General features: G+C 46.0%; 1 protein-coding gene across 2 annotated transcripts in view; it reads right to left on the bottom strand.

Annotated features, from left to right (window-relative positions):
• The window catches only part of CCDC69 (coiled-coil domain containing 69), a 37,416-nt gene that overhangs the window by 5,555 nt on the left and 6,189 nt on the right, over window positions 1–25,672 (bottom strand). Inside the window, exons 4-8 of one of the 2 annotated variants that reach the window (XM_032337269.1) lie at window positions 20,101–20,173; window positions 14,444–14,513; window positions 11,837–11,943; window positions 11,240–11,327; window positions 673–746 (exon numbers count right to left, since the gene is read on the bottom strand). In XM_032337269.1, coding sequence (XP_032193160.1) covers window positions 673–746; window positions 11,240–11,327; window positions 11,837–11,943; window positions 14,444–14,513; window positions 20,101–20,173 — 412 coding nt within the window. The remainder of the gene's footprint in view (window positions 1–672; window positions 747–11,239; window positions 11,328–11,836; window positions 11,944–14,443; window positions 14,514–20,100; window positions 20,174–25,672) is intronic. The other variant, XM_032337270.1, reaches the window with a different exon arrangement.

Raw genomic sequence — 25,672 nt, 5'->3', positions numbered from 1 at the left:
TCCCATTGCCAAGTATATTCTTGCCTCCTACATTCCCCTTCCAAGAGCTTCCCACATCCTAACCTTGCCCAATACCTTCACAATAGAGCACACCTTTCATATGGCTCATGGGCCCCACCACCTGGCTTGCCTCCTCACCAGCCTTAGTTCCCTGGTTACTCATACTCTTCATCCCAGGGGGATCTTGGCTTTTTTTCAGTTCTACAGGTAATCACATTTCCCCCTCTTCTCTATATCTTTAAGCACATTGGGTTTTTTTTTTTTTCTTTCTACCTAGGGCACTCCTCTTACCCTTCTTCATCAGAAGAATTCCAACCCATCCTTCAGGTTCCAGCTAAGGTTTCATCTCTCTGGGAAGGCCCTGACCTGGTAAATTGACTCAGATGCCTTCCTTCGTGCTTCCGAAGCTCCCCGTATATCCACCTGCCAGCCTGGTTGCACCATGGTACCTGGCCCATGAGGTCTCCAAGATCCTCCAAGCGCAGTTCTCAGAGAAATAGGCCAACCCCGATCTCATACCAAGTTCTCTGGAGCTAATAGCTCAGTCACCACATTGAGGGGCTGGATACATAGAAGACACTCACCTCTGTCCCTCACCCCTAAGTAGAGGCCAGGCGGCTTTCCCGCAGGTTCTCCCCTCCCCTGCAGAGATGGCCATGAGTTCCCTCTCACCTGCAGGGTCGCCTTGGCCTCCTGAAAGGAGTGGGTAAGGGCTTCCTTCTCCTGCTCATGCGAGGCCCGGAGGACTGTTAGGGAAAGGAGACCTCCGTGAGCTCAGACACCCAGGCACTTTACCCTAAAGCCTTCTGGCAGGCTCCATGAGGTCCAGAGAACCTGGGTGATCAGCTGGGGCCCACAGGGGCCAGGGGGCTGGCCAGAAATATAGTAGAGATTTAATGAAAGCTCATGGAAATGGAGACAGATGATATCTTGGGAGGAGCCGTGAGCCCTACCAGATTGCGGGACGTACCCACGCTGCACTCTCAGAAGCTGAGACCCAAAGACCCTGCGGCAAGCTTGCTCATCTGACTCGCTGGCCATGACTGTGCACAGGGCCGATGTTTTGCAAGCTGGGTTACCCAAACTTGGAAACCATTAAATCATTATTTCTCAAACGAGGGCAGAGAACTGCAGTAAGTACATTTGCTCTGGAGCCAGGAAATCTACTTTGTTGTCGTTCTGCTTCTTCCACAACCGAGGAACCTTGAGAGGATCACCTCAGATATTAAAACGATCTACTGCAGGCACCTGGGTGGCTCAGTCGTTAAGCGTCTGCCTTCTTTATTTTATTTTATTTTATTTTATTTTATTTTATTTCATTTCATTTCATTTTTTCAGTGTTCCAAGACTCATTGTTTATGCACCACACCCAGTGCTCCATGCAATACGTGCCCTCCTTAATACCCACCACCAGGCTCACCCAACCCCCCACCCCCTCCCTTCCAAAACCCTCAGCTTATTTCTCAGAGTCCACAGTCTCTCATGGTTCGTTCGTCTCTCCCTCCGATTTCCCCCAACTCCCTTCTCTTCTCCTTCTCCCAATGTCCTCCTTCTGCTCAGGTCCTGATCCTAGGGTCCTGGGATTGAGCCCCACACTGGGCTCCCTGCTTGGTGGAGAGCCTGCTTCTCCCTCTCCTGCTACCCTTCCTTGTGTTCCCTCTCTCTCTGTCCTTCTCTGTCAAATAAATAAATAAAATCTTAAAAAAAAAAAAAAAGTTCTACTGCGTCAACTGTGACATGAGTTGTTCTAAGGGATGACCCAAGGATGATGTGAGGAAAGGACACACAAGGGCTCTCCAGACTGGGTAGTGCTGTGCAGATTTGCTACTATTCCCCCAAATCAGTGTCGTTATATTTCTTATCCCACCTCCTCTACAGAGTCCCTTGTGGAAAATTCCAATGTTGTCTCAACCGAAAGAAGACAATGGGGGAAGTGACCAATCAATGGGTGGGATGAGAAGTAGGACAGAGAGGACAGGAAAAAAAAAGTGTCATATGACCAAAGGCCCGGGTAGTGGGCCTGTGTCTCAGTGGGCCCTGACAGGGAGAAAACAACGTTCAGTCACATAAATGTGATAGAGCTGTCCAAAACTCAAGAGATCAGCTATATAAAAATGACAGGCTGAATTTTTTCCAATATGGGCCAAATCTGTTCATTTGCCGATCAAGACAATTTCTGATTCCAGGTAAGCTGGAGGATGTACACTCCATACAGTTTGTCTACTCAATGTAGCTATAAAACCCAGGCAGAATGGGTGGAATAGCTATTTGCAGACTCTGAACAGTAAATGGTGGCAGGGGGATGTGGCAAGAAGACCAGAATTTGAAGTAGTGTGAACCAAGAGTTTTAAACAAGACTCAGAATCTCGTGTTTTCAAATATTTCAGGATATCATTTATAATTACTCAGCATGCAAATCCAAATGGCTCAACATAAAAATCCAAAATGGCTCAGCATACAAAGAAGCAGGAAAATCTCAACTTGCCTGAGAAAGACATTCAGCAGATGCCAACACTGGGATGCTACAGATGTTGGAAGTATTGACATAGACTATAAGACAGCTGATACAAAAATGTCTCATGAAGTAAGGGTGAGCACTCTTGAAGAGAATGGAAAAATAGAAAGCCCTAGCAAATATATAGAAGCTATTAAAAAGAACCAAAAGGAAAGTTTAGAACTAAAAAATGTAATTAATTTAAAAAAACAACAACAACTCACTGGGTGGGCTCAATAGCAGAATAGAGATGACACGGATAAAGAGGCAGTGAACATGACTATGGATCAACAGAGATTATCCAGTTTAAACAACTGAGAGAAAAACAATTGGGAAAAAATGAGCAAATCCTCAGGGACATATAAAACAATCCAAAAACATCTAACATTTGTGTATCAAAGTCTCAGAAAGAGAAGAGAAAGAGTGTGGTACAGAAACTGTATTTGAAGAGAGAATGTTGAATGCTTCCCAAATCTTGCAAAATATAAACCTACAGACTAGAGACACCTACTGAACCCCAAACAGGGAAAGCCCAGGGAAATCCACACCCAAACACATCTTTTTTTTAAAGACTTTACTTATTTATTTGTCAGAGAGAGTGAGAGAGCACAAGCAGGGAGAGAGGCAGGCAGAGTGAGAGGGAGAAACAGGCTCTGCCCTGAGCAGGGAGCCCAATGCAGGACTCAATCCCAGAATCCTGGGATCATGATCTGAGCCAAAGACAGATGCTTATCAACTGAGCCACCCAGGCAACCCCAGACACATTATTTTTGAAAACTAATGACAAAGAAAAAATATGGAACAGACCCAGACAGAAACAATGCATTACTTAGAGGAAACAACAGTTTGAATGACTGTGAATTTCTTATTAGAAACCTGGGAGACTGGAGAGAATAAGAACATAAATAGGGAATAAAAACTGCCAAAATAAAAGAACTGTAAATCTAGAATCCCATAGCCAGTGAAAATGTCCTCAGGAACGAAGGTGAAACTAAGACATTCTCAGAAGAAGAAACACTAAGATAATTTCTCATCTGCAGACCTTCTAAAAGAACTGCTTAAAGAAATTCTTCAGATAAAAAAAAAGGATACCAAAGGCAACTTCCGAACTTCAAGAGTATAAGAAGAACAACAGAACTGGTGAATGCCTGGGTAATATAATAAACTAGTCTTCTCCTTTTTCTCCCCTCATGCTCTTTAAAATATGATTAATGGTAAATCAACGTTATAAACAGTGTAACGCTGTCTGATGGGGCAGTCAATGTATGTGGAGGCCACACCAAAGATCGGTACAACAAAAAGGAGAGAGGATAGGGATCTAGAGGATAGCAGGCTTTCTTTTCTTTCTTCTTTTTCTTTCTTTTCTTTTCTCTGAAGCAGACTCCCCACTGAGCAGGGAGCCTGATGTGGGGCTCGATCCCCAAACCCAGGATCATGACCTGAGCCAAAGGGAGATACACAACCAACTGAGCCATCCAGGCGTCTTCATGGTAGGCTTTCTACATCCCCCTGGAAGCAGCAGAATGTGAATTCTAAGTAGACTCTTAACTATTTTGTAATTCTTAGAGCAATCACACAAAAAAAGAGCTATAGTAAAAAAGACCAGAGACAAGTTAAAAATGGAATACTAAAAAATGTTCAAATACTCCAAAAGAAAGCAGGGACAGGAATGTAGAGCATAAAAACGACAGACCTACATCCAACCATAGCAGTACGAACACAAACTAAATGGTCTAAACATGCTAAAGAAAAGACAGAGATTGTCAGACTGGATCTTTAAAAAAACACCCAGCGGGGTGCCTGCATTGCTCAGTGGGTTAAAGCCTCTGCCTTCAGCTTGGGTCAGGATCCCGGGGTCCTGGGATCGAGCCCCACTTTGTGCTCTCTGCTCAGCAGCAAGTCTGCTTTTCCTTCTCTCTCTGCCTGCTTCTCTGCCTACTTGTGATCTCTCTGTCAAATAAATAAATAAATAAAAATGAAAATAAAAAAAAATTTTAAAACACCCAGCTATGTGCTACTTACAAGAAATTCACTTTACATAGATGTCACATGTAGATCACAAGTAAAAAGGTAGAACAAGCAACATGAATCAGAGGAAAGCAGTAGTGGCTGTATTCATTTCAGATGAAGTGCACTTAAGAATAAGGAATAACATCAGGAATGAAGACACTGGCATTACATAATGATCAAGAGGTCAGTTCTCTAAGAAAACATGACAATCCTAAATGCTTATATTCCTAACAAAGGAACTTTGAGATCCGTGAAGCAAAAACTAACAGAACTGAAAGGAGAAATAGACAAATATACACAATTATAGTAAGGAATTTCACCACTCTTTAGCATTCAATAGAAAAAGGAGGCATAAAATCAGTAGAATATCGAAGAACTGAGCACTGTCCATATCCTGATTTAACCACTTTATGAACTACAACCTACAGTAGTAGAATAAGCATTCACAAGATAGGTCATATCCTGAGTCATAAAACAAGCCTTAACAAATTATAAAAGGAGCAACATACAAACTCTGTTCTCTGACCACAATGAAATCAACCTAGAAATCAGTCACAGAAAGAGAACTACCAATCTCCAGACACTTGTAAGTGTTCAATGAGCCAAAGAGGAAGTCTCAGGGGAAACTAGAACATATTTTTAACTGAACAAAAGTGAAAATACAACACATCAATCTGTGGGATGCAGAAATACAGTGCTTAGGGAGAAATTCGTAGCACCAAATGCTTCTGTAAGAAAAGGAGAAAGGTCTCAAATCAGTAATATAAGCTCCTGGTGTAAGAAATCATAAAAAGAAGAGTTAATGGAATATAAAGGATCCAGGAGAAGGAAATAAACCTAACAGGAATCAATGAGATTGAAAATGGACAAATTGAGAAAAACATCAATAAAATCAAAAGCTGATTTTTGGAAAGGGTTAATAAAGTTGGTAAACCTTAAGTAAGACTGACAAAGAAAAAGAGAACACATAAACTACCAATATCAAGAAATTAAGAAGGAATATGACCACAGACACAGAGGATATTTAAAACAATAGTAAGAGATTACTATGAGCAAGACGATGCATATAAACTTGACAACTTAGATGAAATGTACCAATTCCTGAAAAACCACAAACTGCCAAAACTCACCTAAGGTAAAACACATCACCTGGGCATCCCTATAATTACTAAAGAATTCGAATTTGTACTTAAATACTTTCTGGAATAGAAATGTTTGAGAACACATGGTTTCATTCACAAATTCTATTGAACATTTAAAAATGATACCGTACAAGTTCTATAGAATCTCTTCCAGAAATGAAAGATGAAGGGACAGTTCTCAACTTATTGCATGGGGCAAGAAAACCTTGCAACTAAAGCCAAACAGATAGTACAGAATAACAGCCCTCATGAACACAAAACCCTTCAGTAAAATATTAACAAATCAAGTTCAGCAATACATAAAAAAGAATACATTAATGTGACTGAATAGGGTTTATGCCAGGAATACAAGGCTAGTTCAAAATTTGAAATTTGAATCAGTGTAATCCATGATATTAACCATCCAAAGAAGAAAAATCACACAATTATATGGGTCATAGATCTAAATGTAAAACTTAAAACCATACATATTTTGGAAGACAACATAGAAGATCTTTGTTGCCTGGGGTTAGAATTTCTAAGATATGATACCTCAAGCATAATGAGTGAAAGAAAAAATAATAAATTTGGAATTTATCAACATTAAAAGCTTTGCTTTATAATATACATTGTAAAGGGAATGAGAAAAAAAAACACCCTCCAGCCTTGGGGAGAATATTTGCAAATACAAAGGACTTGCATCCAAAATACATAAAGATCTCTCAAAACTCAACAGTAAGAACAAGCAAGCTACAGAATGGGTAAGAGATTGGAATGGACATTGGACCAGATGATATCCAGACAGTGAGTAAGCACAAGAAGAAATGGTCAACATCCTTAGTCATTACTGAAATGCAAATCAAATCCATGATGAGATATCAGCACACACCAGTTAGGATGGCTATAACTTCAAAGAAAAATTGGCAAGTGTTGGGCAAGAAGGAACAGTGGAAATCCTATATGGCTCATGGGAAGGCAGCATCATGGCCACTTAGGAAACCAGTTTCCCATTCCCCATAAAGCTCAACATATACTTATTATATAGCCGCTCCATCCTACTCCTGCATTATCTACCCAAGAGAAATGAAAATTTAGGAACACACAGAAATCTGTACATGAATGTTCAGAAGAGGATCTATTCACATTTGCCTCAAAATGGAAACAACCGAAATGTCTTACAAGTGAATGAGTAAACAGTGGAATACAACCCAGCAGTGGGGAAAAAAAAACTGAACTATTAATACATGTAACTTGGACGAATCTCAAAGACATCACGATGAGGGCTGCCTGGGTGGCTCAGTTAGTTAAGCATCTGACTTCAGTTCAGGTCATGATCCCAGGTCCTGGGAGGGCGCCCCACGTCTGGCTCCTTGCTGAGCGGGGAGTCTGCTTGTCCCTCTGCCCCTCTCCCATTCATGCTCCCTCTCTCTGTCTCTCTCAAATAAATAGATCAATAAAATCTTTGAAAAAAAAAAAAAAGATGCCATGAGGAGTGAAAGAAGCCACTATCAAAAATCAGGTATTACTTTGTTTATAAAACAACCTTGAAAGGATAAAACTATAGGGATGGGGAGCAAATCAGTGGGTGTCTGTGTGGTAATTACACACAGAAGAATTGGAATAGTGGTGGAATTGAGGACAGAAGGACAGCCTGAGGGGCACCTGGGTGGCTTAGTCAGTTAAGCGTCTGACTCTTGGTTTCCACTCAGGTGGTGATCTCAGGCTCCTGTCATGGAGGCTCCCATCAGACTCCTTCGTTCAGTGCAGAGTGCTGGGTATTCTCTCTTCCTCTCCCTCTGCCCCTCCCCCTGCTTGTGTGCTTTCTCTCTCTTTCTAATAAAATAAAATAAAATAAAATAAAATAAAATAAAATAAAATAAAATAAAATCTTTTTACAAAAAGGATAACCTGAGAGAATCTGGGGGAGTTGGAACTGTTTTGTATCAGAATACGGTATGATTACGTGGATGTACACCTGTGTTAGAATTTAGGGAACTGTATACCCAAAACAGTCAATTTTACTGTATGATAATTTAAAAAATAAAAAAAAGAGAGAGAAAATAAAAGACAACAAAGCATCAACAAAGGTGAAAACCACCACTAGCTTCTCCCAATTATCTATGTGTTATCCCCTAAACACATAAAATCCTATATTTTCCTTCCCACTATGTTTTTATTTATTCATTTAACACACACTGGTGTACCATCTAATATAAGCCAAGTGATTTATAAATAATAATGTAGGAATTCTAACTGATGGGAAGAACTGAAGACAAGCAGTCCCTTCTCCTGTGAGGTTTTTCCATGAGGAAAATTTTCTTATCAATATATTTATAATGCTGAAAATAGTATCAAAGCAATGCATGGAGAACAGAGCTGCTTTCCTACAACAGCGTCCTGACAAGGGGAAGGTAGATTTAGAGATATGAAAAGTGACCTGAGGTTCAAGGTATACAGAAACAGAGCTGAGGTTGAGTGACAGGCCCAACATTGCGCAACAATGTTTTAGAATTAAAACATAGCTCTTCAGATTCCCAGGGCTAGGGCTTCAAATCCATTCCAAAACATTTTGTGCTAATGTTGCAATATGTTTCAAGAATCCTAAAATTGTTCAGACCTCTGTTCTAATTATTCCATTTCTGGGAATCTAAGGACATATCGTGAAATGTGGGCACATCTTTATGCAAAAGACGTTTAGTGTGGTGTTATTTACAGCAGTTAAAATCTGGAAGTCTAGACTCAAGATATAAGGAAAACAGTGTATGCAATGGCCTAACTTTATCAACATTTACAAGCAGCATAATTATTTGGAAACATGTTGGAAACAATGTTAAATGAGAAGAATAGGATCTAAAATTTTACACATAAAATAATCCTAACTGAGGGGCACCTGTGTGGTTTAGTGAATTGATCATCTGACTTTTGGTTTCAGCTCAGGGCTTGATCTCAGGGTTGTAAGATCGATCAAGCCCTAAGTCGGGCTCTGCATGGAGTCTCCTTGAGATTCTTCCCTCTCCTACTCCCTCCCCCCTGCTGCTCCCCCTGCTTGTGCTCTCTCTCTCTCTCAAATCTCTCTATTTAAAAAAACAATCCTACCTATATTTTTAAAAGACAGTTCTCAAGAAAGACCATGCAAATACCAATGATGAAAGGAAATACTGGTATAAGGTCTGTTTCAGTAACATTAAAAATGTACCCAATGGGGTGCCTGGGTGGCTCAGTGGGTTAAGCCTCTGTCTTTGGCTCAGGTCATGATCTCAGGGTCCTGGGATCGAGCCCCGCATCGGGCTCTCCACTCAGCGGGGAGCCTGCTTCCCCCTCTGTCTCTGCCTGCCTCTCTGCCTACTTGTGATCTCTCTATCAAATAAATAAAATCTTAAAAAACAAATGTACCCCAACCTTCTCCAAAGAAGACATACAGATGGCCAAAAAGCACATGAAAAGATGCTCAGCATAATTAGGCATTAGGGATATACAAATCTAAACTACCATGAGCTACCACTCCAGCTGCACTAGGATGGCAACAATAGCAACAATAGCAAGGGAAAATGACAAGGACTGGCAATGATGTGGGGCAATTGGAACCCTTGGGCATCGCTGGTGAGGATGCAGAGTGGTGCAGTTGCTGTCGCAGACTGTTTGGCTGTCTCTCACAAAGCTGAGCACAAATTTGCTGAATGACCCCACAAACCTACCGCTGGGAATACACCCAGGGAACCGAAAGTGGGTGTCCAAGCAGGTGCTCGTCCTAGCGGCACTATTCACGGTTGCCAAAAGGTGGAGGCAGCCCAGTTGTTTATCAACTTTACAAAGTGTGTTTACGAAGTGTGGCGTGTCCATGCCAATGAGAATGGAGCATGACTCAGCCATAAAAAGGAATGGACTAGCTTTTAAAATGGGAGGGGAAATAAAGAAATAGTGCAAATGTACAGTGCCACAGGGATATGCCCAGCAAACATTGTGCTGGGTGAAGAAGCTGGACACGGGGGGCCACAGATGGCATGATGTCATTTAGTGAGTGTCCCAAACAGACAAAACCATGGCCAGAGAGTGGACTGGTGGCTGCCAGGAACTAGGAGGCTGGGGAGGGGCAGGGAGTGACTGCTTGGTGGGGACTGCACTCACTGTCAGGGTGATACTGGATCAGGATGGGGTGACGGTGGCAGGGCACTTTGGATGTATGAAATGTCACTAATGGTAACTGTCTCACGTGTATTTTACCAAAATTAAAAAAAAATACGTAAACCTTGTCACACCACTTCTACTAGAAGGTCATTCTAAAGATAAAATCATGAATGTGGCCAGGATTTTACAAGACAGTGTTCACTGTGGAAGTATCATTGCTATTGTAAACAATGGCAGAAGTTTGAAATCACCCAAATGCCTAACGAATGGGGCTCAGTTAAATGAACAAAGGCTGACACTGGAAGGCAGTGTAATTACTAAAACTTCTGCTATAAAAGTTTAATGACAAGATGTTAGTAGAAGTCAAAGTGAGAACAATTTATCTCCTTCTCTCCAAAGTCTGTGTGTGATGTATGTAGATGAATATCCCAGGTAAACACACACACACACACACACACACACACACACACACACTGAAAGGGATCTATATCAAAATAGTAACAGGGACTAGTTCTGGTGGAATCACATACAATTTTAATTTTCTCAATAAGAAAGTAATAAGTAAGGGCGCCTGGGTGGCTCATTTGGTTAAGCGACTGCCTTGGGCTCAGGTTATGATCCTGGAGTCCCGGGATCTCGGGCTCCCAGCTCCATGGGGAGTCTGCTTCTCCCTCTGACCTTCTCCCCTCTCATGCTCTCTCTCTCTCACTCTCTCTCTCAAATAAATAAATAAATAAATAATCGTTTTAAAAAAAAAAAGAAAGTAATAAGTACTAACAATTGTTCACTAAGTATCTTGTGAAATATTAGGTACTATTCTAAGTCTTATCTATCTGTGCATCAAATCATTTAATTCTCATAAAGACCCTATGAACAAAGATAACCCAATTCTTCAAGGGTACACAGCCAGTGAGAGTCAGAGGAGAGGCTGGAATCCCAACCCAGGGACTGTACCTGGAAAGCCTGTCCTAACCATGACACTCTAAGATCATTTTGTTTAACCCATAGATTCTAAACTTTTATGATGGTCACATCACATTATAAAAGGGAAAAAAAAGTATTTGAAAAAAATAACCTAACTATAAATTTTAAGACCTGTCATTGTTGTAGGAAAGGAATATAGATATTTAAAAATTCTATTTGTCTAGATTTTTCAAATTTCCTTTAAGGAATATGAATTGCTTTTAAAATGGAAAGGGGAAAAAAAAAAATCTCTCCACTAAGGTTAGACAAAGCACGATGTCAGTTTTAAAGTTATGTCCAAAAGGACAAGTCCAAGGACCCTGAAGACTCCAGCCCTGAAGCAGCCAACTCTTTGTGGACCAGAGGCATGAGGGGACAGCCAGAGGCAGGGGGAGGGCCCAGCGGAGGGAGGGAGGGGCTAGAGACAAGAGGTGGGAGCCAGTGGGAGTCCCTTTGTGAACTCGGAAGGTGGGGACAAAGGAAGGGGCCCTCCACACCCTTGGTAGCGAAGAATCTCCATCCTTACCTTGCAGGGTCTCCTCATGCTCTCTTTCCAGGACTCTTCTCTGTTCATCTAGCTTCTCTCCAAGCTCTAGCTTCCTGTCCTCCTCCGCCTGAGGACAGGAAGTAGCCCACAGCATGAGAATGAGCAGGTTCAATGCAGCCCCTCTTATTCACACACCAGCCCCTGGAGCTTCGTAGAGGTTGGTGATTAGAGTCCCATTCCCATCATCTGAGCGATGGGAATGACCTGAGCTCAGAGTGGGCACAAGACCATCAGGACACAGCAGGTGTCGCTGACTGCCTTCTTTAGATCTTAGAAGGGGGCTCCCAGAGAGCTGTCTAGGTGGGAGGAATGTAGGAGTCTTCTAATCTTGATGCCCACTCCAGGCAGGAAGTCTTTCTACTGTGTTAGCGTTTCCCGATCTTGCATTGCATACGATGAACATAATGAATTATATGCAAGCAATTACAAATATTTATTCAAAAGATAAAGAACTTCCTTCTTGATAAAGGCATAAGAGGTAGAACACTAAAATCCAAAGGTGGTCCTCATTCTGGCATAGGGCAAGGTTGGCTGAGCAAGAGGAAGAGAGAAGGGTTGTGTGTCACCTGGTCTCACCTGTTGTGCCCATTTCTTCCTGTCCTCTTCGTGTTGCAGGAGAATTCTGGTTATCTCCTTCTGGTACTCCTCAGCCTCCTCAGATGCGCAGAGCTGGACGGCTGGGGCTACGGGTGAGGAAGCAAAAAATTCACACAGAGCCGGGGTGAGGCCAGGGTCTTCCCTATGGGAAGCCAGGGCGAAGGGGTGAGAACGCCAGGCTCCACCTCAAGAATGGTGTCAGTTGGGAGCAACCTCCAGCGGCAGCCACTCACATCTCTCTGGCTTTGGAGACACTCCTCAGTGTGGGGGCCAGTGGTCTCATTCTGCCCACTATGATCTGCAGCAGAGCTGGTAACTCACAGGACGGACTCAGCCCATAACAATGCTCTTTTCTCGCACAAATATCTAAAGTAAAAAAAGGGGGGCACCTGGTTGGCTTAGTCAGTTAAGCGTCTGCCTTCAGCTCAGGTTGTGATCCCAGGGTCCTGGGATTGAGTCCCGCACTGGGCTCCCTGCTCAGTGGTTCCTCCCCGAGTCCCCGACTTTGGCTTTCACTCTCTCTCTCTCAAATAAATAAATAAAATCTTTTAAAAAATGAAGTAAAAAAAAAGTTGCCAAGACTTAATTACTGGGCAACTTTTACTTTATACACAGATTTCCAAGTTTTCTTGAAGAAGCTGAAGGCCTGGCAGTGTGTACCTTCACGCCAACCAGTACCCAAAGCCGAGGCACAGCTGTCTCCTGCTTCATCCAGGATGGGGCTCTGCTGTTTGCCACAGACCTTGCCTGTCTCTCCTGAGGGGCCACTTCACCACCCACTTTGCCTGCGGGGACCTGTGAGTGTCTGAGTGTGGGACCCCTGAACTTTAGCATCCCCCCCACTAAAATGGAGGCAGAGGGGCTGCTGTGAGTGGGAAGCAGATGCAAACAGGAAGTCTAGCCCTTGCTTATGGAAAATCCAGAAACGGGCCCTGCCGATGCCACTCTGAGTCCAACAGGCTCTGGGTGTGCCCTAAGGCATGACCCACCCTCTCTGAGCCTCAGTTACCCAATATGGGAAATCGAGATAATAGTAACACCTAGCCCACAGGACTGTGGAGATGATCAAATCAGGAAATGATGGCGACAGAAATAACACCAGCAAGGTAAGGAATACTGAGAGCTTACTGTGCCCAGGAACATGCCAGCCTTGTTCCAGGGGCCACACAGGGAGCATGCAGTCCTCACAACAACCCGGTGTGCTGAGGACTATGTTTATCCCCATTTCACAGATGAGGAAACTGAGGGACAGAGAAGTTATGCAACTGGCCCAGGATCACACCATTCATAGTCGGGGCCCGGGCTGGAACCTGCACAGTCTGATCCCATGGCAGGACCTCCTGACGGCCACCTCACCCTGCCTGCACACAGAGCAGGAAGCATCATGCCAGGCATTTAGAAATAGCTCATTTAATGTGCTGCTTTGTTTACTGAATGCTCTCTGGAGAGTCATTATTGCTCCCGACAACCATTAGAGGGGTGGCATCACGGATGTAGTTGGCATTGTCATTAATGGTCATATTATTTTTGCAGAGCACCAGAGACAGGGTTGGCAAAGAGCATGAGGAAAAAGCTGAGGAGTGGGGCTGTTAGCCAGGAAGCCAGCCCTGGGCTGCTTGTCAGGATGGGGGTTGGAGGGAGCGAGTCAATGCCCTGGGTCCTGGGGGACAGCCGTGGTCAATTTCAGAAAGCCCCAGACTCTTGCAAACCATTGGGTTCAGAGTCCCAAATGTTGGTCCACAAGACCAGTACCTGGACTAGCCCTAGCCAGGGAGAGGCTTAGAACAAAGACAGACCATCACCACCAGGACGGAGTCTTCAACCCCACTCCCAGAGACTCTTGCTGAGCTGGTCTGCAGCAGGGCCCTAGAATGTGTATCTTTGAAGTTCTCCCAGGTAATTCTTGTGCACAGGCAGATTACAGAACCTCTGAATTCGGGTCCAGTTCCTTATCTGGTACTTAAACGTCGTCTACAATGGCCCTGCCAGTCTCCAGTCTGTAACTGAACCCTTTCAGAGATGGAGAGCTCATTTCATTACTAGGTAGCTCTGGCGGTTTTAAATCAACAATCACACAAAACATTCTTTGAGATTGAACTGAATTCTGCCTGCCTGTTTTTGCCACCTTGAGGCCTTTGTACTGACCTCTGGGTCACACTGAACAAGGCTTATCTTTCTTCTCTCTGAGGGCACTGCAGACATTTGGGGAGACCTGTTGTGTTTTATTGCAACATCTTCTTTCCAGGTAGAACATCCTTTGCTCCTTTAAGTCCTCCTCACAGTACTGGGTTCCAGATTCCTCACCAGCCTGATCTGTCTCCACTGTTCTCCCTCCAATTTTTCTGGATTCTCCTGAAAAGGTACTTTCCAGAAATAAACTCTGCACCCCAGGTGTGGTATCAGTAGCCAGGAAGAGGCAAGTACAAGTCAGGAGTATCACCTCCTTGATTTTAGACATGATACTGTTATTAATGTAACCTACCTAAGATCTCATGAGATAATTAAATAGCTGTATCAGCTTTGTTGATTATAAAGTAGGAAGCCTCATGGAGGGTAGGGAGGGCATTTATGGGGCTGGCTACTCACCTGTATCCCCACTGAGGGGACCTAGTTCCTGTGGCTCTGGTCTGGGTGGCTGATCTGGTTTTTGGCGCCTCTGGAAGAAATGAGACAACAATGAGGTAAAGGTAGAGGGTAGGAGGTCAGTGTAAGGATGGATGCTGTAGTAGGATCCTTCCAAAGGCAAGACAGGACCAACATCCAGCTATGCCAGACCTTGCCTTGGATCTAGTTACTTAGGCTGCCTCCCTCACTAGCCAAAGGCAGCACTCCCTCTGTGGGAAAGGGGTTCCCCGAGTAGGATTTCTCATCATCGCCAGGGAAACCCTCAGTGGGGAGTTTGCTGCTGGTTGACCTCTCCTTAGATTCTCGTGGTTTGTGCCATCATCCATGAGGCCCTCCCCACCTCTTCCGTCTTCCAGCTCTTGGCCAGACCTTTTGCTATTACCCTCAACCCAATTACAGCTGAAACTTTCCAAACTCTAGTTCAGAGACAATGACCCTTTCCTCTCAGGAACTATGGTTACCACGACTTCTTTCCAAGTTCCCTGTATTCGGGGCAAAGCATCAGAACTCCAAGCCGTGGGGTGGAGGGTAGGGAGTGCCTGGGTGGCCCAGTCGGTTAAGCATCCAACTCTTGGTTTAGGCTCAGGTCATGATCTCAGGGTCCTGGAATCGAGCCCGGTGTCACTCCATGCTCAGCTCAAGAGTCTGCTTGTCCCTCTCCCTCCCCTTCTGCTCTTCCTCCTGCTTGTACTCTCCATCTCTCTCTCTCAAATGAGTCAATAAATTCTTGAGGAAGAAGAAGAAGTAGGGGGAGGAGGAGGAGGAGAAGGAGAAGAAGAAGGATGATGATGATGAGGAGGAGGAGGAGGCGGAGGAGAAGTCTAGGCCATGGTTCTACCATGCTTATTAGAGGGGTGTTTTGCCAACGATAAGGAGGTAGTGGTATCTCCCTTGACAGCTGGGGGTAAGACACCATACTCATGATGTACTAGGCACTATGATGTCTTATCCACACTACCTTAGCTGATCTTCAAAATGATCCTGGAAAATAGGAATATCTGCAATTTACAGAAGAGGAGGCTGGGGCTAAGGGAGGTAAGGACTCAGTCAAGGTGGTTAGTGAATAACTGGCAGAGTCAAGGGCTTGAGCCACACCTATGGGCTTTTTCACCAACCTGGGCCAGTACTAGTTGAATCTGTTTAAAGTAGGAAACTGATGCCAAAGGGCTAAATCCCAAAGCAGAGTCAGTGGTTCCCAGATTTTTGAGTTTTGTAAATAATATATATTTTTTAAGATTTTATTTATTTATTTGACCAGACAGAGATCACAAGTAGGCAGAGAGACAGGCAGAGAGAGAGGAGGAAGCAGGCTCCCTGCTGAGCAAAGAGCCTGACTTGGTGCTGGATCCCAGGACCCTGAGATCATGACCTGAGCCGAAGGCAGAGGCTTTAACCCACTGAGCCACCCAGGCACCCCGTAAATAATATTTTTTTAATAGGAGAGTTGATATGGGTTGACCACAAAGGATTCTGAGAACATTATCTGCAGACTAACACCATCATTTCATAAAATAGAGGACCTTCTCTAACCTTCTAAAATACAGTAAGGAAAGCTCAAGACACCCTTCCAGGAAAGGGGAACTGACATCCTCACCCAATGTTATACACACACTTAAACCTTTAATTTTCTCATTTTACTCCAGATAGGCCGAAAGTCAGCCAAGGCCTGACACTAGCCACTGGACCAGAATCTGGGATAAAAAATATAAATTAAGCCATTCTGTAACTTCTAAAGATGTTCTTGGATGTCTTCTTAAAATATATAACATTACTTTTTTTTCCTTTTTAAAGATTTTATTCATTTATTTGAGAGAGCAGAGCAGAGGGACGAGGCAGAGGAAGAAGGGACTCCTTGCCAAGCCGGGAGCCCAATGTGGGGCTCGATTCCAGGACCCTGGGACCATGACTGGACTGAAGGCAGACGCTCAACCAACTGAGCCACCCAGACATCTCAAAATGTTCCGGAATGTTAACTAGACTTACTGTGGTGATCACTTCATAATATATGCATACACTGAATCATTATTGTACACTTGAAACTAATGTAATGTTTATATTGTCAACTATCCCTTAAAAAAAAAAGATGCTCTTAAAAAAATGAAAAAAAAATTCTAGATCCCATTTTAAGAAACACTTAAAAGGGGCACCTGGGTGGCTCAGTCTGTTGAGCATCGGACTCTTGCTTTCAGCTCAGGAGATGGATCAGGCTCCGGGCTGTTGGGATTCCACACTGGGGGTGGAGTCTCCTTAAGATTCTCTCCTTCCCTCTGTCCCCTACCTCCCTCCCTCTCTAAAAGGAAAAAAAAAAAAAGAAAGAAAGAAAAGAAAAGAAAAAAGAAAGTGAGAGATACTTAAAAAAAAAAATAAGCCAGCCTGTGGAAAGGGTATGAAAATGTTCAATTAACTATACTTCTTACTCTGGTCACAGATTTTTAAACATCAGTTATCGCATACAATTATTAACAATTTCCTGAACTCAAGAATGATTGAGCTGCTGCTAGAAAGTGCACTTCTGGTTGGGGAAGGTAAGTCAAGGGCAGTCTTCTACAACCTTCTGTTCCTGCCCCACAGTGCCTGGCACAGAGCGTGGTGCAGCGGGAGCCCCTGGCAGATGGAACAAGACACGGTGCCTTCCCGCTGGCCCTCGGGGGCCGGCACCCCTGACAACTGAGGTCTCCTTCCACCCAGTGAAGGGTGAAGACCTGAAGACTCGGCTCTCTCTGCCCACGAGAGAGGGGATGACTGGCCCAGCCCCAAGTCAGGGAAATTGTCAAAGCAAGTCTGGGGAAGTGAAAGGAGCCAGCCTTTGTACCCCGGGGTTTTGGAAGGAGGAGGATCAATAGTTGTCTCATCCCCCATTGCCACCACTGGCTACGCTAACCTGGGGGTGTTTTCATGGGACTGAGAATTCCCGGATTCTAGTCCCAGCTCTTCTACAACCCTGGACAAATCTCTTCCCTCCTCTGGGTTCCTGCTCCCTCCTTTGCTAGGTATAGGGTCAAGAAGGTCTTAGTGGATCCCCGTGGTGGAGGTCAGCCTCTGACCTCTGTTCCTCTCCATAGTACTCACATCCAAGTTTATCACCGGAAACCCAGGGAGGCAGGACATGGTCACACTGTGCCTAGATGGCAAACTCAACATTAGAACCAGGTCTCAGCACAGTAGAGACAGGAGCAGTGTGGTTAAGAACCCCGGGATTCCAGGGGTGCCTGGATGGCTCAGCTGGTTAAGCATCCAGCTCTTGGTTTCAGCTTAGGTCATGATCTTGGGGCTGTGGGATCAATCCCCAAGTCAGGCTCTGGGCTCAGCATGGAGTCTGCTTTTCTGCCTCTGCCCTTCCCTATCTCTAAAATAAATAAATAAATAAAAACTTAAAAAAAAAAAAAAAGAACTCTGGGATTCTAGAATCACCCACACCAGGATTCACATCCTAAATATAACACTGTGTGACAGCATGGTCTCTCCAAGCCTGGGTTTCCTCAGGTGATCGTTTTAAGGATTAGATGGGATAATGGCCCTAGAGTATCTGGCATATTCTGAGAGCTCAAACATTGCCTGAATTTATTACGCTCTGTCTGGAAAGCAGGGCAAGAACAAAGGCCCTGTAGTGCTTTGGTAGCTCTCCCTTGGACTGGCCTGAAGTAAGATCATTGAGCTCATGAAAAACTGTCTTCTGCCAGATCACCACTGCAGAAAGATGAAAAATTCTCCACCACTGGACCACAGGCAGGCCAGGACCCTGTGCTTGAATCCCCAGATCCTGATGAAATGACTCCCAGGATTACAGCTTCCAGCGACGTCCAAGACTTATCACCGGGATGCCTGGGTGGGTAGCTCAGTGAAGCGGTCAGACGGTCAGTGAAGCATCTGCCTTCAGCTCAGGTCATGATCCCAGGGTCTACTGGGATAAAGTTCTTCCTTGGGCTCCTTGCTTGGTGAGGAGTCTGCTTCTCCCTCTCTGTCTGTCTGCTTCTCCCCCTGCTTGTACTCACTCTCTTTCTACTTATATGACTTAAAAAAAAGACTCCCCATCATCTGTCCTCAGGCAAACATCCTCTTCTTTCTCCCTATTTCTTTAATAAATATTTGTAAACATCTTCCTCCAATTATAGTAGTAGAAATAATAGATCTATTTATTAATTACTGGAACATTACAAAAACTTCCTTATGTTGTACTTTTTCAAATATATTATAAGCCTTTACGATATGGCATTAAGTGTGCTGTAGATACATTAATTTGATCGACTCAAATATTACATCTTTGTGAACGAGTTCAATCATTTAACAATCTGCATGAATACTTCATTTATTTCCATTTCTTAATTTCCAAATTATGCTTTCACTAATCACTTGCTGATTTATATGATTTTTTTACCCATCCAAAACCACCGGCTTTACCCTCTGTAAAGGTTCTACCCGTGAATGCACCCACTGTTGGCACACGACAAGGACAGTTTCATGGCAGCCCTGCCAACAGGGACTAACTAGTATTACTTCTTTAAAAAAATTGGCAAGTTTGCTAGACCCAAACCAAACAATTCTGTTGTACTCCTGGCCCCAGTGGGCACATCCCTGTGTTCGAGACCATCCCAAGGCATTCATCCCAGTATGACGCACCCTCCACGGTTCCACAGGCTTCCAGACTGAGCATCTGTCACCTTTCCTCTCTGTCTCTCCCCAGCACTGAGTTAGTCCCCAGCAGCTCTGTGCCTGGGTGCCTGCTTGGACTCCCATGTGGGGATCTACCTGGTTTCCTATGTTTCTCCAACGAGGCCAAGGGGACAGGGACAGGGGACCCTCAAGGGGTCCTTGAGGACAGGGACCATGTTTGAAACCCACTTTGGATTTGTCCCAGCGTCTGCTATGATGCCCAGAAACTATTTCTAGGAATGTGGTCTCTAGATCTCCTGTATTAGAACCTCCTGGAATCTGTGCTTTACACAGCCTCCAGCACCCAGTTCTAGACTCACAGGATCCAAGGGTGGTGGGTGTGCCGGGGAGCTCTAATCAGTCAGTCTATGCAGGCAGCTCTGATGCTCACAGGAGCCTAAGGACACGTAGCCCAGAGCTGAGCAGGAATTGAGCACATGGAAAATCCGCAGGCTGGGGCTCGGGCAGCTCCCTCCTCAGAGGCCACTGAGCAGAGATCACCCTGTGGTGGGAAAGGACAGGAGCTGGGAGACAGACACAAGAGTTTCCCCTTCCAAAAGCAGAGCAGGGAGGCCCAGGGCTAGGGTCAGGCATCCAGACTGAGCTCTGGAAAAGGGATAGCAGGGTCAGTGGGGTTTCCTGAGTCAACAGAAACTGGGAGAAGACAGCGAAAGGGGGCAGCTGGGAGCACAGGACGTAGGGAGAACCCAGGACTGGGGGAGACACCAGGAGACCCGGGTTCCAGCTTTCCTATGAGACTTTAGGCAAGTCCCTTGCCGCACTGGACTTCAATTTCTCTATCTATCACACGTCAGGGTCAGAACAGGTGTTCTGTTCATTCTTCCGGATGCCAGGACAGCCCTTCCACTATGGAGGCCGGAAACAGCGCCCTTGTATCTTGGTAACACACACCCAGTTCTGGTCCGGCCCAGGCCAGAGCCCTGCTCTGAGTCCAACCTGATACGAACCTGGTCTGCGGCAGGATGTGGCTGCCAGATATGGGTGCAGAGTCTGGGCAGAGTGGGAGCGCGGTGGCCAGAGCTGTGGAGAAGCCAGATGAGCTCCCATTGGGTCCAGTGAGATCCCCCAAGGATATGCTTCTCTAACAACTGACAAACTGGAATGCATCCAAATGGAGCTGACAACACGGGGAAGGAGCCCCAAACCAGATTACAGGAGCTACTGTTAACAATCGTTGGTCAGCCTCAAGATCAGGCAAGAAAACCTGGCTGCTGCCTTCAAATCTCTGCCTTCAAATCTCGTGAGGCAGAAGCCGCTAGTGTGTGGTCCGCAGCCTCGGAGGGCAGGCTTGTGGTTAAGGACTAGAAGTTTCAAGAAGTTTCAGTTCAACATGAAGTAGAATTTCAGAACTATCCCAGACAGAGATAGGCTGCCTTACCCTAGAGTTGGGGGTTTGGTGGTCATAGTGAGTTCTCCGTCACTGATAGCATGCAAGAAAGGCAAATTTCATTTTGCAGGTTGGATGGAGTGATTACAGAGAACCTTCAACTCCGACAGTCTATAATTCTATACAGCATCTTTGATGTTCAGCAAGTTAAGCCCTCTGGTAAGCATAAAGTTCAGGTGGTGTGTGATAGCCACCAGCATGAACACGACCTCGGAGGGCTCTGTTGAATGTTCTCCAGGTTGTGGTACTTTGGGGTGAATTTCCAGAGTCCTGTACTAAAGCCTTTGGGGTAGACGCCTCAATTTTCCTCAAACTGTGAGCTGCACCAGGCAACAGTGAGTAAGGCAGAAGCCGCTCAGACAGAAGCTGCCCAGCCATTCCTTATGTTGGGGCCCCTGCTAGGATGGGAGTCAAGAGCAGCCCTGAGGATGGCCCAGGCTTTCCTGACCACGCGTGGTCTCACCTTGCTGTAGGGACCATCACTCCATGCTTTCCAAGGGCCTTCGGGCTTTGTGTATTTCTGATTGAGTGGTATCAGTCAGAGTGGTCCTCATTATTTCTGCTTCTCTTAGAGAATTTAGTAATCAAAGGCCCCGTAAGCATTATCTAGCTCTTGGGTGCCTGGGTGGCTCAGTTGGTTAAACATCTGCCTTTGATCCCGGGGTCCTGGGATCGAGCCCCACATTAGGCTCCCTACTACACAGGGAGACTGCTTCTCCCTCTGCCCCTCCTCCTGGTCATTCTCTCAATCTCTCTCTCTCTCAAATAATGAATAAATAAAATTTTCAAAAAAAGAAAAAAAAAGTCACTAGTTCCTTTCCTGTCCCCTGGTTTCCCTCAGCCACAGAGTTCTATCACACCCATTCTGGTTGAGGAATGCTTCCTGGGACCCAGAAGGCAGGGTTGGAAGGATTCCTGAAGACTGTTTATTCCAATCCCCGCTTCCTATTTCCAGATGGAGAAACTGAGGCCCGGAGGTGGGCCTCAGATGGGTGGGTGTCAGAAGCCACAAAGCAGGGGAGCAGAGCCCTAATACGAATCCAGATTCAAGGGGGAGCCTGGAGGCCCTTCCATTTCCTTTATGCATACACCAGATTGATCCCCATAGCCAAAGCTGAGAGGACAGACCAGATCTTGGGCCTCAGGGGACTCAGGTCACACCCCTGTGCTGTATCAGAGCTGCCTTTCCGGTGTCTAGACTCAGCATGGGTGGGGTCCCGCACCAGTGGTTTCAGAATCTTAACCACCCCGAGGCAGAGCCTATTAGCTGAATGGAGAGGCAGGAAGGAGGGGTGGGGTGGTGTGGAGGCCCAGAGGGCCCCTCCAGAAGGGGGAGGAAAGGCAGGGCCTAAATGTTCAGGGCTGTTGAGAAATAGGAGCATTCACAGCCAAATCACAGAGGCGCTATTGGAAGATCACCGTAAAGACACAGGTCTCAGCTTCCCTATCTCTAAGATGGACGGGCAGAAGCATTTCACCCAAGTAATGCCTGAATTTGATTTCATTTTCACCGTGCTGGGGACACTGAAGATTTAGTTCACCTCATTCATGTTTCAGCATGTGGTGTCAGCATCGCCCACTGCCTGCCCCGGGACAGACCAGCGTGGCTAGGAGATCAGGGTAGCCTAACGGTTGGAGGGCCAGCCTGCACCCCTGAGTTCCGCTGCGGGGCACCGCGGATTCTCGGAACACCTGTGATGCCCCCAGCGCTCCCCAGGAAGGGCCGGATGTGGTCTCTAGTGCTTCTATCTGATCAAATGAGAAGTGAGATCTCAGAGGAGGACAGAACCACTTCCCTCTTCAGCACCAGCCCGGCGAGGTCTTGGTGGACTGTGGGGGAGGCCTTGAGCATGGGGCCCAGCCCTGTTCACAGACAGTGAGAGAAAGGCTTTCCAATGCGCAATATCCCTTGTCTTTCTCCCCAGAGCCCACGTTTTCCTGTCCACTACAAGCTTCTCGGGGTGTCCACAGTTCTGGTCAGCTTTGAGGGCGTGGAGCTGGCAAAGGCCCTCAGCACCAAGTCTAGCCTTTGGGTCCGCCTGAGACCCTGAGGGAGTGAGACAGAGAATGAAGTCAGCGGCCGAGGCAGAGGAAGAGACATGCTGAGGGCTGAGATAATATGCCAGATGTCCACTGCCCTCTCCAACCCAATGGCAAACTCCCACGTGGGGGTCTAGAGTCAAAATTCGGGCTTGCGGGGCCTGGGTGGCTCAGTGGGTTAAAATCTGGGCCTGCCACTTGCTGTGTGACCTTGGGAAAGTATCTGACCCTCTCCTGGCTATGGTTGCTTCTTCTCTGTGGCCTGGAGTTGGGCAATGAGCATATATCGCAGTCCTAGTGTTGACATGCTTCGGATGTAGGAGAAGGGGCAGAGTGAGGTCATCCTGCCACCTCATCCTGTATCAGTCCCAGAGGCTCATTTGCTCGGGGCATTTGCAGGGCAGATGATCTGACACTCAGCTGTCAACCCCTGAGTGAAGAGAGCTTCCCCAGAGGACAAGAAAAGAGGCGCCCTTGCTCAGGAGGACCCGGGTGGTGTCCTGAGCCCTTCCTACCACCCCCTGTTCTCGAGCAGCCCCTGTGGGGAGGCAGTAATTGCCTGGAGTGGGGGGGGTGACGGGGAGTCAGTAGCTCCCCCCCGCCCCAGGTTATAGGCACGGGGTCCCACACCCCCGCAACCGCACTGCCCACAGAGAGGCACACATTAGCGAGGACAGCCATGCCTCCCCGGGGATCTCAGGGCATGTCGTTTGTAACAGGGACACACTGGAAGCCAGCTTCATGTCTGTTGTGGGGCCTGCCTCGACACACGAAGGAACGTGACACTACACAAGGTCACGCATAAGTCTCAACCATGGAGGACATTTTGCCTGCAAAGTTAGAAAGGCATTGAGTAGAACATGGATATGCAAAATAAGTCTTTTTTCTCGGTACATCAGTGCACACAAATGAACAGAGAAAAGCCCCTAGAAAAGCACAGACGGCCAGCACTTGTCATTTCTAGAGAAAGGACAAAGACTGTTGTAGCCAAGGAGGGGGAGATTTAGTATTACCCGAATTCTTAGAATTTTTTAAACAAGGATGTATTCATGTTTTACTTGAGTGCAAAGGATTAACAACAAGAAGACATACCTCTCTTGAAACCTAAAATCAGCCAAGGCAGTCATTTTACAGATGAGGATGTCAAGGCCCAGGGGGAGGACCTCCTAGCTCAGATCCCCAGCCAGTGAGCGGCAGAGGCTAGAGTCAGAGCAAGGCTGACTCCCAGGGCGGCGCTTTCCCCCACGGGAGCCGAGGCTGGTGGCCGAAAAAGCCTCTGGGCCTTGCCCAAGCACCTCTTTGCTTGCCATGCTCCCCACTCTTCTGGGGGCAGCCATGGGTCCAAACGGGAGGCATTGGGGTTCTTGCTGCCCGCTTTGACTGACGGTGGAGGGTGAGAGCAGGGGTTGGGAGTCATTAACCTGAAGATGTACAAGTTTTCCAGTGCTGCTGTAACAAATTACCCCTGAGTCGGAGCCATAAAATAGAAATGGGTTCTCTCACAGTTCTGGAGGCTAGGAGTCCAAAATCAAGGTGTCGGGAGAGTTGGTTCCTTCTGGGGGTTCTGAGGGGAAATCTGTTCAATCCCTCTCTCCCAGCCTCTGGCGGGTACCACAAATCCTTGGTGTTTCTTGGCTTGAGTGTCTGCAGCACTCTGAGCTCTCCTTCTGTTATCACATGGCCTTCACCCTGTCCAACTTGTCCTGTTCTTATGAGGACAACAGTCATTGGATGAAGGCCCACTGTAATCCAGTAGGACCTCATCTTAACTGGATTCCATCTCCTAAAAAACCCATTTTCAAATAAGGTCACATTCATAGATTCTCGGTGTACCTGAGTTTTAGTGGGGGTGTGCATTTTACCCACCCCAGTACAGACAACTTTTCTAATGTCAAGGCTATATCCTAAAGGAGTAGGCAGTGGGTAGGGTTGGGGGAACCGTGGAGAAGTGGCAAGGAGGTCTACAAGGTTCCTCCTATACTCAGTGTACAGCGGGGGAGAGGGAGAAGTGGAAGTAGGTCAGGCAGTACATCACTTATCTGGGGGAAAGCCTGGACGTGGGATGGATGTTTTATGTATTGTAAGGCATTTGGCCTAGATGTTCTGGAAGATTCAGGTTTGAAAATAAAGTGACAAGATAAACGATTCCTAGGGATTAAAATTCACCTGGCAAGAGAAGCAGGATGACTTGTCTTCAGGTAATGGACAGATTTAGATCTACACATGCTAAAGATGGATGGGTTTTTTTTTTTTTTCTTGCTCCTACTGTCTGCCCACGCCGGGCTCACAGGAGCTCCTCCTCCCCCACCTATGGGTCCTGCTCTCCCTGGTAGTCCAGCAGGGCTCACAGGGTTCTGAGGGTAGAGGACGCTGAGGGGACAAATATGGGAACCCAGGTGCCCCCAAGATGTCAGAGCCAGAACTTGGGCCAACCATCGGGCTCTCCTTTTTACTGGGGGTGGTGGTGGTGGTTGTCTCTACAATTTCCAAGTTTCTTTTTTGAACATGAATGTTCACAAATGTTATATGAAGACCTTTGAGAACCCCCTTGCCAGGCAGATTTCAGGCTGTTGTTTACTAGCTGATCTGTGAACGCTGAGAGATCAGGGGGCAGTGCCTCCCCACTTAGGACCATCACCAACTTAACTTTCATAGCAGCCTGCTTCTGGGCAAGTAATGTGAAGTTTTATCTTTTCTGCCCTCTTTACAACAAAAAGGACATGAAGCATGGGCCCCAAACTCAGCATCCAATTGAGGCAAAGATGGAAGTCTTTAGGTGTTGGGGGACATATCCTACCCTTGAGGGACCTACACTAGCCACCTGGGTATTCAACTACAAAGGAAAAGAACAGAATTAAAACTGCTTACTTGTGCAGAAAATGTGTTGCCAAAGACTGTGTCTCTAAGGCAAGGATTATCATAAAGTTTTTTTTTTTTTAAGATTTAAAAAAAAAATTTTTATTTATTTGACAGGGATCACAAGTAGGCATAGAGGCAGGCAGAGAGAGAGATGGGGAAGCAGGCTCCCTGCTGAGCAGAGAGCCCGATGCGGGGCTTGATCCCAAGACTCTGGGGTCATGACCTGAGCTGAA

The sequence above is a fragment of the Mustela erminea genome, chromosome 3 (genome assembly GCF_009829155.1).
Source record: "Mustela erminea isolate mMusErm1 chromosome 3, mMusErm1.Pri, whole genome shotgun sequence".
Classification (NCBI taxonomy): Eukaryota; Metazoa; Chordata; class Mammalia; order Carnivora; family Mustelidae; genus Mustela; species Mustela erminea.
This window is presented reverse-complemented; position numbering and strand designations above follow the sequence as displayed.